This window comes from Manis pentadactyla, chromosome 2 (genome assembly GCF_030020395.1).
Source record: "Manis pentadactyla isolate mManPen7 chromosome 2, mManPen7.hap1, whole genome shotgun sequence".
Lineage (NCBI taxonomy): Eukaryota > Metazoa > Chordata > Mammalia > Pholidota > Manidae > Manis > Manis pentadactyla.
The window spans coordinates 91,335,867-91,349,974 of record NC_080020.1 but is presented as its reverse complement, the minus strand read 5'-3'; the positions used below and the strand labels follow the sequence as shown (position 1 = coordinate 91,349,974).

General features: G+C 35.3%; 1 protein-coding gene across 2 annotated transcripts in view; it reads right to left on the bottom strand.

Moving 5' to 3' along the window:
• Nucleotides 1–14,108, bottom strand: part of ADAMTS6 (ADAM metallopeptidase with thrombospondin type 1 motif 6) — a 310,955-nt gene that overhangs the window by 131,005 nt on the left and 165,842 nt on the right. For both annotated transcript variants that reach the window (XM_036887870.2, XM_036887871.2), the window contains exon 10: nt 6,152–6,298. In XM_036887870.2, the coding sequence (XP_036743765.1) occupies nt 6,152–6,298 (147 nt within the window). The remainder of the gene's footprint in view (nt 1–6,151; nt 6,299–14,108) is intronic.

Below are 14,108 nucleotides of genomic sequence, written 5' to 3'. Positions count from 1 at the left end.
TTACTTTCAGTAATACAGAAAAAAATTAGCTTAAAAACTTAGAGGAAGAACTATGTAGACTCCAAAAAAAAAGTTTAAGAATAGATACCATACTCCAAGGAAAAATTTCTTTCCTGATAGCAAACCGAAAACTTGCTTAACCCAGGAGGAAGCAAGAATAATTACTTTATTTAAAGTTCTTGCTCCTATGGTCTTCTAATCATGGTTCATATTTATTAAAAAATACCAAGTCAGATGACCATTCCAAGGGCCTTCAAACAACAAAGAATGCCGTACATTATGGTCACCAGTGGAGAAATTCTTCTGACAAAGTTTATCGCAAAAGTGGATTTTTTTTTCCAATTCTTCGGAAGTACCTATGATTTTTTTATTAATGTGGACTAATTAAATATCTAGACAAATCTTGTTCTCCTTTTCTAGTATTTTTACAGACAAATAAAATACCATGTGGAAAAAATCACATAGGTCTTTAAAAACTGAACACATAGGTCTTTAAAAACTGCCATATTCCTTAGGAATATGGCATCAACAAAGCCTTTTTGAAATGGATTCATCTATGTTTGAACAAATTACCAACTGTTGCAAGTCAGTTGTCTTACCTACTGCTATTGGCTCCAGGAAAGTAAGTGTGATGGTATCCACAAGATTGATTTAAATTGTTTCCACATTTTGGGTAGCAAGTGTACTACATATTTTCCTCCTAGTAACCATATCTGGCATATAAGTAAAATCTTGATTAAAGTATTTGGGGGGTGGGTTGTTTTCATATTTTAATTCTTAACTGAGGGTTAAGTGACAAAAATACTTTTTGCATTTTGTTTCGAAAATTTGTCTGCTACTTTCAAGTAAATTAAATCTACAGATCACAATAACTAATTATTAATTAACTCTTAGAAAGTAATAATTCTGGATATTTTTAAGCCTCTGAGTCATCAATTACCTTTATGAACTATCACAGATATAGGTATTAAAGATAAAGAACATGGATCTGAGATATGCACACTTAATCCTAGAAGTGTTTTTCTTTTTCATAGAAAATTCCCAAGTACTCAACTCCAATCATATCTCCCCAACAAGTAACTAATATTCTGATTTTTAAAATAATAATTTCCTTAGTAATTATTCATCTCCCAATTATTCATCTGCCTGTTTTCTGGATATAAAAGGAGTCATACTATAGGTTTTCTCACGTGACTTTATTCTTTTGTTCAATATAATGAATGTGAAAATAGTACATTCATGTTGATAACTATAGCTTGTTCATTTATGTTATTCTTTAATATTCCATTTAAGATTATGCCACAAGTATTTATCCATCCTTCTATTAACAAACATGTGGATTATTTTTAATTTCTGGAAGTTGAAAATTATGTTGATATGAACATTTTTATACCCATCTTCTGGTATAAATGTTTCCTTTCTTAAAATATTAAGTACAAGTTATTTTTTATATTTTGTAATTGTCTCCATTTAGCAAATAGATGTTGTAATTTTTAATTAATCTAAGGTTCTAGCTATGCAATATACCATACAATTCTGACACTGATCCTAGTGTTATTTATGCTATTACCAAAATAATAATAGAAGTGAGAGATACATATATACCTTCTTGAATTTTCTCATCAAATGCCACCGTTAAGCACAGATGGTTTGTACTTTCGTCATATGTGAATTTTTCCACTCAGAAAATGTAAACTTCACTCATTAATAAATGAAATGAAGAACTCTGTTAGTAGTTTCCATCTATGAAATGCTATGTGATTTACTATTGTTAAGCATGAATATACTTCTCGAGCAAAACTGTATAAATAAAAAATAGAACTTTGATAATTTCTCTAGCAGCATATATTTCACAACCTAAAGCACAAATAATTATTGAATTCACAGAATCTACATTTGTTTATGCTTCTAAGACAAGTCAAAAAAGAAAACCATGTATTACTTTGAGAACGTTCTTTCTCCTTGGTTATGAAATTCTAAGTAAATCAAAGTATATTTACATTTCCAGAAATCCTTGCGGCATGATAGCAAAGTCATGTTTTATGTATTCTACCTCTAATTTACAGAAGTCTTATTTACATAGTTCAAAAATTAGCCTTGAAAAAAGGAACATGAGCAAGAGTTGAGTCTTCGACTAAAATTTACAGATTCCTATGTAAAGTATGCTTCCTTGGCTTTGTTTCTAGAACACAGGAGGACATACTCCTAATTGTAATTTTAGATTTATATTGCATTTAAACAATTATGCCATAAAGTACAGACCTTTAGTTAACAACACGGTGGGTCAATGAAAAAAATTAATCTTCCTATATTACCCTGTACCTATCCTAACAGTCGTTTGACAACAAAAACAAAAAATTAAGATTTAATGCCATCTCCTATTTCTTACCAAAAAATTGTACTAACATACCTAGAGTAAGAAAAGGCTGGATTAGGTTGCTTCATCTATGGCAAGTTAAATGCCTTGCTGCAATGTTCTCACAAACTGTCTTATCAGTCTTCACAAAAATAACACCACATTACATTGTAAAATGAGTTACTGTAGGTCAGACCTTTCTCTCTCTCCCACTGTATGGCTAGGATACTTGAATACAACTGAATTTGAGGTTTCCAATATACCAACACCATACTGACAATAGTTTGTGCAGTTATGCCTTTTTTCTCCATATGTAAGTATGACTTATCAAAGATAGTCACAGTTAGAATGAAGTCCCCAGAACATGTCAGATAAATGGAAGGAGGAGAAACCTATTCAGTGAAGTTGTTTCCTGGGTTCTACATACAAAAAGGGTCCCATCTGTAAAACTCTGTTCTGTCCAAAGATCACTGGTATTGACCTTCAAAGGTAATCGCTGCCGGGGAACCATGAGTGCCATGGCTGTCTGCTCATGTTATACCCCTTCTCTTGAAGCTCTGTGCTCACTTTTCTTCCCAGTTAGCCCTCAACCATAGTATTGCCTCTCTTCTGTCAGCTTCTATCTTTTCTGTGAAAGTGACCAATCTATTTAATTTGGAACTGTAGAACATTTTGCTATGAATCTCTGACAGTTCAAACAATTTAACAGACTTGAAATAAAGCATGAGTTGATTCACAGAGGCCGCAGAAATTTTGAAAACTATATGAAATTACTCTGTACTACTGCTAAATGGTGGAAAATATATGAAAAACTGGCCTCAGTTCCTTCTGGCTGCCTGGTAAATTAAGCCCATTGTCATCAACGAGTGTGAACCATAATACCAGGTTCACCTGTTTTCTACATAAGTAAATAAATAAATAAGTCCCGCAGGCAGATAGTAAAGACACTACCTGCAAAGCCGTCGTTGAAAACATTAGAAGCTGGCAAAACACATCCATTTTAACGGAAATAGGTTCTTTATTATTTAATCAGGACAGCTTCTGGCGATTCATGAACCACTTATTGAATCACCCAGTTTAAGAAATCTGAAAAATAATACTGGAATACTGGGAGTTGGTAAACACCATCTCCTGATTGATCAATAGCACCTAGTGTTTCAGAATGACACAAGAGACTTTTTACTCTACTGTCATTTAAAGGCCTTGGAATTGTTTTCAGCTGAACAGAGTGAATAGTGAATCTCTATAAATCATAGAAAGCTCATTGTTAAAATCCACCATCATCTTTGGCCTATACAGTCACTAAGTAGAGAAAGGTATGCATTTTGTTGGCTGGCCTGCAGTTCCTAAACAATTCATCTTTCAAGATTTCTTTTTCTTCAGAAGAGAAACTAAAATAAAATGTTATGAGTCTTTTTGAGCCAACTATAAAACATAAATGTAACCTCAATCCCTGATCAAAATATCGCTGGATTTTAAAAAAATATCACGTGTAGCTGTTAAAGCAATTAAGTCCACTGCATTAATAAAAAGGAACAAAGAAGTTCAAGAAAGTTACTATTATGTCTTTTTGCTCCAGTGAACTGACCTTTTTAAAGGGCGTTGTGTTTAAAAAACCTGTATTGCTTGGTCAGATGGTAATCAGAGTTGTTTGGTTTATCATTTAAAAGGGAACAAAAAGCCAACTTTCCCCCAAATCTCTACCCATGGTCTTTCATATCTATCCTTTACTAATGCTTTTAACTTTGTGAGCATTCCCGTAAGGATGCACAACAGAAATATTTTTATAGAATATAGAATAAATAAGATCATTAGAACCCTATCAACACTAATCATGTTTACATCCAAAATGCATAGGATAATAAGGCTTAACTGATGCTTTGTGGATTAATGCTTTTAATTAATTCGATTGAACACTTTATTGCAACTAGTAATAATTTTACATTTCTCACCAAACCAGTGGTGATTTCTTAACTGTATTTATCATAATGTAAAGATTCCCTTTTTGAGTGTCTTAACAGCTTTAACACAGTTTCAACTTGGCAGGGTCTGGGCAAGAAATTAAAACTGGCCCTTGTATTTAGCAACCAGAGACAGTCCTAGCAAATGGTATGCGCAATAGAAACAGGATAGAGGAGAAAGAAAATGCTACTTGAAAAAACAAGAGGAAGGAAGCCGTCAAAAATGCACAGGAATACTGAGTATGTTACACAGTTTGTCTTTCTGGTGATAGACACTAAAATTCCATTATAAGAACATGAGCCAATTCAAGGAGACATTCAGGTCTGGCCTTGATTTCTGGGGAGAGCAGATCTTCAACAATGTTTAAAATTTAGGCACTATGATCTCATTAAACACATCTTGGAAAATGATATTGCCAATACTTGGTGTTAAAAAAACCACCAAAAGATGTCAAACAAATGCTCTGTGGTCTATCTTTTACAGCCCTTCACCCAGTTTTGGCACTGGGCAAGTACAGTGCTATAATTATCTACTGCTAAGAATAAAAATTGTTAGGTTATATTACAGTTTTTCAGAAGAACAACATTGTTAAATGAATTTTCAGTTCCTTTAGCTTCATTATTACATTAAATAATTCAAAGGAGCCCATTTTAAATGATTATTTTTTTATCTTTGAGCAAAGCATCGTGCTAGATAGTTAAAATCTATTGTTTGGACTTTTAAAAAATATATAAGTTTTCAGAATTTGATCTGGCTATTAGCAGATATGAACAGACTTACTGAATAATGCTATCCTATATAACCTATCTGAATTTTAAAACTTTTACACCATAATCACATTAATAAGAACTTTGAGCAAGGACAGATTTTTAAAAGAATTTCTGTTGCTCACCTGTGCTTTATGTATGACTTTCTCAGAGTATTTAATCTCTCCACGCCAAGAAAAAAAGGGGCACAAAATAGTTGAAAGTAATGATAGAACAATGAAGCTTAAGGCTTCAGTACTATTTAAAATAATATTTACAACTTAACGAATATCTACCAAGTATTTTATAAACAGAATAGCATTATACATAATTATATACATAACAACCTGATGATGTATGAATCATTCCCTTAGCTCATTTAATAAATTTAGATCACTGAAGATTAGGAAGATCAAGAGCTGCCCCCAAGGTCACAGAGTTAGAAAGGAGAACTAAGTCTATCAGCTTCCAAAGTCCAGTCCGACGTGCTATGCAAGTGAGATGTGGAAGGACCTCTGCTTTCCTAAAACAGTCATACCTGAGCTAATTTATATTCCCTACATTTAAATAACCAGACTTTTGGAATATGCATCAAATGACTGGCAAAGAAGTCGCCAAACTATAGAAAAGATGAGTCCCTTAATAAATTTCATTTACCAGGTGTTTGCTTTTTTGGTTGTTGTTGTTTTTTGTTACTATTAGAACCTTGACATTCCTATAGAACTGAGCTTTTTCAACAACAAAATGACATATATAATCACTGAGTTAAAGTGTGGTCTATGCTCTAGTAAGATACGTAAGTCATATTCTTTCTGACGTTGCTTCCCATTTATCAAGCATTCCTGACAAACCATCAGCCCCACTTACATCTTTGGCCCCGCTAGTTCCTCTAATCCGCTCAGTAAGTTCTGTTTGCAAAGGAAGGAAAAAAATTGCCACAATGATATGCTAAAGTATTTGGGGAACAGCCTAAAATATCTAGGCCCTATAAAACTTAGTCATTATGCAAAGTTTGAAGCACTGCGTGTTAGGCCTCTGCCCACAGCCGACTTCTGGAGCAGCTTGTCACTCCCCAGACACTACTTACTCCAGAAAGCTGGTGATGTAGTCTCGGCTGCAGGCGGACCAGGAGAAAGGGTTGGTGTTTGCAGTAATGTGAGCTGCCATAAGTTTTGCTGCTTCGTGGCCTTGCGTCCCACAAGAATTTCCAATTCCATCATGGTTCATACCAAAACTGTTTAACAAGGAAGAAACATAAGAACATAACAGAAAGAAATAAGAAACACGTAAAACCAAAACACCTTTAATACACCTTCTAGTTCTTTATTTGTCCACTTATTACCCTTATGAACATGTGCCTTCCATCAAGACAGACTAGATAGTCTAAGGAAATATAGGATTAAATTTAACATGCCTACCTATCTTTTAACATGTTAGATCTCATGCTCTCTCACTATGCTGTGACCAAAATGGAATTACAAAGAGATGGTTATGATCCATAGAATTCTAGGTTATGCGCCAAACACAGAAGTTCTTTTTCTTATTTATATGGATAAAGGAGAATTAAATGCATATGTAATTTATTTTTGTATATACATGTATTATCAAAAAAAAAATAACCTTTTGGAAAAATCTTGGTACACATAAGGATTATGGGTTAGAGTTTTTCTGTATTCCTCCCTTCATTTTTCACAAATTTTCTTTGTCACTATATCCCCCTGTGTCCTATAGCCAAGCATTATACTATTGTCAATATGGTCTAAAAACATATCTCAATGATAACTCATAAAATTTTTCTGTAAAGGATATACCCAATTGCATATGAATAAATTTTAGCCTTTCATCACAAGTAGCCATAAGTTTGTTATATATTACTAAAGAATAAAATTATGTCTCCTTTGGGATACTCTAATAAATGTACCATGATATGTGTTCAAATAAGTAAGCAATTTTTGTGACAAGAGCATAAAATAAATGAGTATAGTTGCTGCAGAAAATTTGGAAAAGTAGTTGAGGACAGATAAATACAAGGCAGTAAGTAAAAGTAAATATTAATACTTTTGGAGGATTAAACATAGTGGTATGAGAGGTGAGACACAAGCTTCCTCCTAAAACAGCATATAATATGAAAATATAACCAATATGACTAATCCTGAAAGAGCAACAAGAAGGAGGGCTGCACTAAACTGCATACACCTGGAGAAAATAATAAATCTCTAGAATAGGGTAATGTACCAAAGCCATGGGCCGGCGGGACCCAAGCTGTTCCCCACCCCAGCTCACCAGTGGGAGGAAGAGAAATGGAGCAAGGAGGGAGTGGAGGCCTGGGAATGCTGAATACCTAAATCCAGAGATCTGCTCTGGGAGCACAAACCTACATTTCATGGTGCTTTCATGGTACTCTCATGATTAGGTGGTTGGAAAGCTAAGACAGGCAGAACACCTAGAGAGACTGAGGTTCCAGCTGCTTTTGGAAAGCAGGGATCCATATCCAGTTGCTCTGGGACAAAAGAAAGGTGGGCAGTCTGAGAGACTTCCTAACAGCAAGAGGGCTGCTAATGGGGCAAGGACTGCACAGATCTTACTCCTCAGGAGAAAGAAAAGGTAGGCAAAATTGTCCAGGTGCACTCTGTCCAGCATGTTGGGAACTTTCTCAATCTTCAGGCACTCCAGCTCCCTGGCTAACTACACAGTTCCAAGGACCCTTCAGTGATAAGCAGCCTACTGAGCCTTTCTCCCAGCCAGCCCCACCTGGCTCGCAAACCAGCATAACCTACCCTGGCATTAGGCCAGCCAGAGGGAAGCCCCATCTAAAGCAACTACAAATACAAAGCATAGAGGCTTGTACCTGTGTGCTTGGCCCAACGGTTCTGGCAGTGCAGGCAAACATAGCAGCCAGAAAGCAGGAAACAGTTCTTTCCTCCCCCCAGGCACCAATACTGCACCCTGTGATCCCCTTCAGGGGCTGAGCAGCTACAAAGAATTCAGTTTCTGGGCACTAGAGGGCACCATATACAAATATGAAATGCCAAAGGAATCTGGTTCAAAGGAAAATTATGAATACAACACCTGAGAAAGATTCAAATGAAATCAACCTCATGAACTCTTCCTGAAAGCGATTTCAAAATGAAAATCATTAACATGCTCATGGAGGTACAGAAAAATATTCAAGAACTCAGGAATGAATTCTGGTAGGTGATCCAATCATGGAAGAGCACAATGGAGGGTGTTAAAAGCAAATTAGGTACGGTGGAGGAGATGATAAATTAAACAGAAATTAGAGAAGGGGAATACAAAGAAGCTGAGGCACAGAGAAAAAAGGATCTCTAAGAATGAAAGACTATTGAGAGAACTGTGTGACCAATCTAAATGGAACAATATTAGCATTATAAGGGTACCAGAAGAAGAAGAGAGAGAAAAAGGGAAAGAAAGTGTCTTTGAGGAGGTAATTGCTGAAAACTTCCCCAATCTGGGGAAGGAGATAGTCTCTCAGGCCATTGAGGTGCACAGATCTCCCAATACAAGGGACCCAAGGAAGACAACATCAAGACATATACTAATTAAAATGGCAAAGATCAAGGATAAGGACAGACTATTAAAAGCAGTCAGAGAGAGAAATAAGATTACATATAAAGGAAAGCCTATCAGGCTATCATGAGACTTCTCAGCAGAAACCTTACAGGCCAGAAGGGAGTGGCATGATGTATTTAATGCAATGAAGCAGAAGGCCTCAAACCAAGAATACTTTATCTGGCAGGATTATCATTTAAATTTTAAGGAGGGATTAAACAATTTCCAGATAAGCAAAAGCTGAGAGAACTTACCTGCCACAAACCACCTCCACAGTGTATTTTGGAGGGACTGCCACAGATAGAAGTGTTCCTAAGGTTTAATAGCTGACACCAGAGGTAATAAAACCACAGTAAAGAAAGTAGAACAGTTAATTACTAAGCAAATGCAAAATTAAATCAACTATCCCCAAAGTAAATCAAGGGATAGACAAAAAGTACAGAATATGATACCTAATATATAAAGAATGGTGGAGAAAGAAAATGGAGAAGAAAAAAAGAACCTTTAGATTGTATTTGTAATAGCATATTAAGTGAGTTAAGTTAGACTCTTAGATAGTATGGAAGGTAACCTTCAACCTTTGGTAATCACAAATCTAAAGCCTGCAATGGCAATAAGTACATACCTATCCATAATAACCCTAAATGTAAATGCTCTGAATGCACCAATCAAAAGACATAGAGTCACTGAATGGATTAAAAACCAAGGCCCATCTATACTCTGCCTACAAGAGACTCACTTTAAACCCAAAGATATTCACAGACTAAAAGTGAAGGGATGGAAAAAGATATTTTATGCAACTAATAGGGAGAAAAAAGCAGGAGTTGCAGTACTTGTAACAGACAAAATAGACTTCAAAACATAGAAAGTCACAAGAAACAAAGAAGGATATTACATAATGATTAAGGCGTCAATCCAACAAGAAAATGTAACAGTTATAAAAATCTATGCACCCAACACAGGAGCACCTACATATGTGAAACAAATACTAACAGAATTAAAAGGGGAAATAGAATGCAATCATTCACTTTAGGAGACTTCAACACTCCACTCACTCTGAAGGACAGATCAACCAGACAGAAAATAAGTAAGGAGACAGAGGCACTGAACAACACATTAGAACAGATGGACCTAACAAACATCCACAGAACTCTACCCCCAAAAGCAGCAGAATACACATTCTCCTCAAGTGCACATGGAACATTTTCAAGAATAGATCATATACTAGGCCATAAAAAGAGCCTCAGTAAATTCAGAAACATTGGAATTGTACCAACCAGCTGCTCAGACCACAAAGGTATGAAACTAGAAATAAATTATGCAAAGAAAATAAAATATCCCACAAACACATGGAGGCTTCACAACATGCTCCTAAATAACCAATGGATCAATGATCATATAAAAACAGAGATCAAGCAATATATGGAAACAAATGACAACACTAATTCACCACAAAATCTGTGGGATGCAGTGAAGTCTGTGCTAAGAGAAAAGTATATTGCAATACAGGCCTACCTCAGGAAAGAAAAACAATCCCATTCGAACACTCTAAACTCACAAGTAACAAAACTAGAAAAAGAAGAACAAATGAGGCCTGAAGTCAGTAGAAGGAGGGACATAATAGAGATTAGAGCAGAAATAAATAAATCGAGAAGAATAAAACAATAGAAAGAATCAATGAAAGCAAGAGCTGGTTCTTTGAGAAAATAAACAAAATAGATAAACCCCTAGCCAGACTTACTAAGAGAAAAAGAGAATCTACACACATCAACAGAATCAGAAATGAGAAAGGAAAAATCATGACAGACACCACAGGAATACAAAGAATTGTTAAAGAATGCTATGAAAAATTATATGCTAACAAACTAGATAACCTAGAAGAAATAGACAACTTTCTAGAAAAATACAACGTTCCAAGGCTGACCCAGAAGGTAACAGAAAATCTGAGCAGATCAATTACCAGCAATGAAATTGAACTGGTAATCAAAAAACTAGCTCAGAGCAAAATTCCTGAATCAGATGGCTTCACTACTGAATTTTATCAAACATTTAGTGAAGACCTCATACCCATCCTCTTTAAAGTTTTCCAAAGAGTAGAAGAAGACGGAATACTTCCAAACTCATTCTATGAAGCCAGCATCACTCTAATACCAAAACCAGGCAAAGACACCACAAAAAAAGAAAATTAGAGACCAATATCCCTTATGAACATAGATGCAAAAATACTCAACAAAATATTAGCAAACCAAATTCAAAAATACATCAAAAAGATCATCCATCATGATCAAGTAGGATTTTTTTCCAGGGATGCAAGCACGGTACAATATTCGAAAATCCATCAACATAATCCACCACATCAACAAAAAGAAGGACAAAAACCACATGATCATCTCCATAGATGCTGAAAAAGTATTCCACAAAATTCAACATCCATTCATGATAAAAACTCTCAAGAAAATGGGTATAAAGGGCAAGTACCTCAACATAATAAAGGCCATATATGAAAAACCCACAGCCAACATCATACTGAACAGGGAGAAGCTGAAAGCTTTTCCTTTAAGATCAGGAACAAGACAAGGATGCCCACTCTCCCCACTTCTATTCAACATAGTACTGGAGGTCCTAGCCACAGCAATCAGAAAACACACAGAAATAAAAGGCATCCAGATTGACAAGGAAGAAGTTAAACTATTACTATTTGCAGATGACATGATATTGTACATAAAAACCCGTAAAGAATCCACTCCAAAACTCCTAGATCTAGTATCTGAATTCAGCAAAATTGTGGGATACAATATTAATACATAGAAATCTGCTGCATTCCTACACACTAACGATGAACTAGCAGAAAGCGAAATAAGGAAAATAATTCCATTCACAGTTGCATCAAAAAGAATAAAATACCTAGGAATAAACCTAACTGAGGAAGTGAAAGACCTATACTCTGAAAACTACAAGACACTCAAGAGAGAAATTAAAGAAGATACCAATAAATGGAAACACATCCCATACTCATGGATTAGAAGAATTAATATTGTCAAAATGGCCATCCTGCCTAAAGCAATCTACAGATTCAATGCAATTCCTATCAAATACCAACAGCATTCTTCAATGAACTAGAGCAAATCATTCTAAAATTCATATGAAACAACAAAAGATCCTGAATAGTGAAAGCAATTCTCAGAAGGAAGAATAAAGCTGAGGGGATTATGCTCCCCAACTTCAAGCTCTACTACAAAGCCACAGTAATCAAGACAATTTGGTACTGGCACAAGAACAGACCCCTAGACAAATGGAACAGACTAGAGAGCCCTGATATAAACCCAACCACATATGGTCAATTAATATATGATAAAGGAGTCATGGACATACAATAGACAAATGACAGCCTCTTCAACAACTGGTGTTAGCAAAACTGGACAGCTACATGCAAGAGATTGAAACTGGATTATTTTTTAATCCCATACACAAAAGTAAACTTGAAATGGATCAAAGATCCAAATGTAAGTCATGAAACCATAAAACTCTTAGAAGACAAGATAGGCAAAAATCTCCTACATATAAGTATAAGCAACTTCTTCCAGAACGCATCTCCTCAAGCAAGGGAAACAAAAGCAAAAATGAACAAATGAGACTATATCAAACAAAAGTTTTTGTATGGCAAAGGATATCATTAACAGTACAAAAAGGCATCCTACAGTGTGGGAGAATATACTTGTAAATGACATGTCCAACAAGGGGTTAACATACAAAATATATAAAGAACTCACATGCCTCAACACCCAAAAAGCAAATAACCCGATTAAAAAGTTGGCAGAGGATATGAAGAGACAATTCTCCAAAGAAGAAATTCAGATGGCCAACAGACACATGAAAAGATGCTCCACAATGCAAATTAAAACCACAATGGTGGTGTAGAGACATTGAAGATTTGTTAGAGTAACTGAAGATTTCTGAGTATAAAATAGGGAATTGATCTGTGTTTTAGACAGGTCATTACAGTAGTAATTCTATAGTGGAGACACTGGAGTAGAAAAAGAATGGTGCCAGTAAGAGCAGATGGTAGATCATTATCAATTGAGAAATGACGTAGATCTGAACTAGGGCATGGGATAGAGAGGTGGGATTAGATTTGAGACGTGGTTAGGAAGCTGAATGAACTGGCCTTCATAAATACAATATAAAAGAGCTAAAATGAAGACATATAATATGTTTATATATGGGGGCAGGGAGAAGGAACTAGTCACTCAGGTGGAGGAAGCAAAGCAAGAAAAGAAGTGTACAAGAAAAGGATGAGAACTGTAAGGGTCTATCCAAAGCCCTAAATTGAAACACTAAACAACCTTCCAAGAACACCAATATTTAGTTTTTCGTTTGACATCACCACACTGGAATCATACTCTTTCAATAGTCTTCTAGGAACATGATGGTGGGGTTTATGCTTTGTTGACTTAGATATATATTCTGTCAAAACAATCAGCTAAAGGTTTACTTAAAAAGCTCATTACTATAAATTTGTAACTCAATAAACTGAATATTCTATATTCTCTTAAAGGTTGATGCTGTTGTATGAATACTACTGACAGCAAAATACTATGGTATTTAGATTCAATTGGATCTATTTAAAAGAGGTAACAATTTTATTTTTCACATGCTCTTTGCAGTACTCTGGGAATTCTATCCTTTGTAATTACTTAGACACAAAATAAAAAATTTTTGATACCAACTGAAAAATACACAATAGGGGACATATTTTTTAAAGTTCTTTTAGAAATATCTAAGGGAAAAAATTGAAAACTAATGAATTCAAGTATCTGAAGAAGGAAATCTGAACACTTAGGTTCCAGTTGTCTAAGAGAATGTATACCTTTGGAGTTTAAATTTCAAACATAAGAAGTCCTAGAAATGACCTGACCAACGTCAAATAGTTCATTGACAGCGACCTAAGGTGAAACGGGAGCTTACAATTGCTATTCATGACATCCATGTCAAAAGATCCCTCTTCAGATAAATTGGGCCAGAGTATAAAACATAAATACTTTTTATGTACATTTTAAGTATAAAATTTTCCTCCTGAGGAAACCCTATCACTGAAGAGTTTGGCAAAAGAAGTGAAACTCATTCATTTGACAAAAGAAGTGATCAGAGAATAATCAAGAGTCCATTTGAAAATTATCATACTGACAAAAATTAGGATGTTACCTAGGAATAAGTGTTGGCAGTGGTGTAGAACAACTGGGATCTTAGTGTACAACAGCTGTAGCATGGCCAGGGCAGGTGTTCTGGACAGCAGTTCAACAGCACTTAGTCAAATTAAATAGGCAGATACATTATGACCCAGCAATACTATTCTTGGATCTATATCCCAGAAATATTCCCAAAGGGAATATGTATAAGGATGTTCATGACAGAATTATTTATGATACAAGGACTTGAAGACAATCTAGGTGTCTGCCATTGGGGAATGGAAAAGT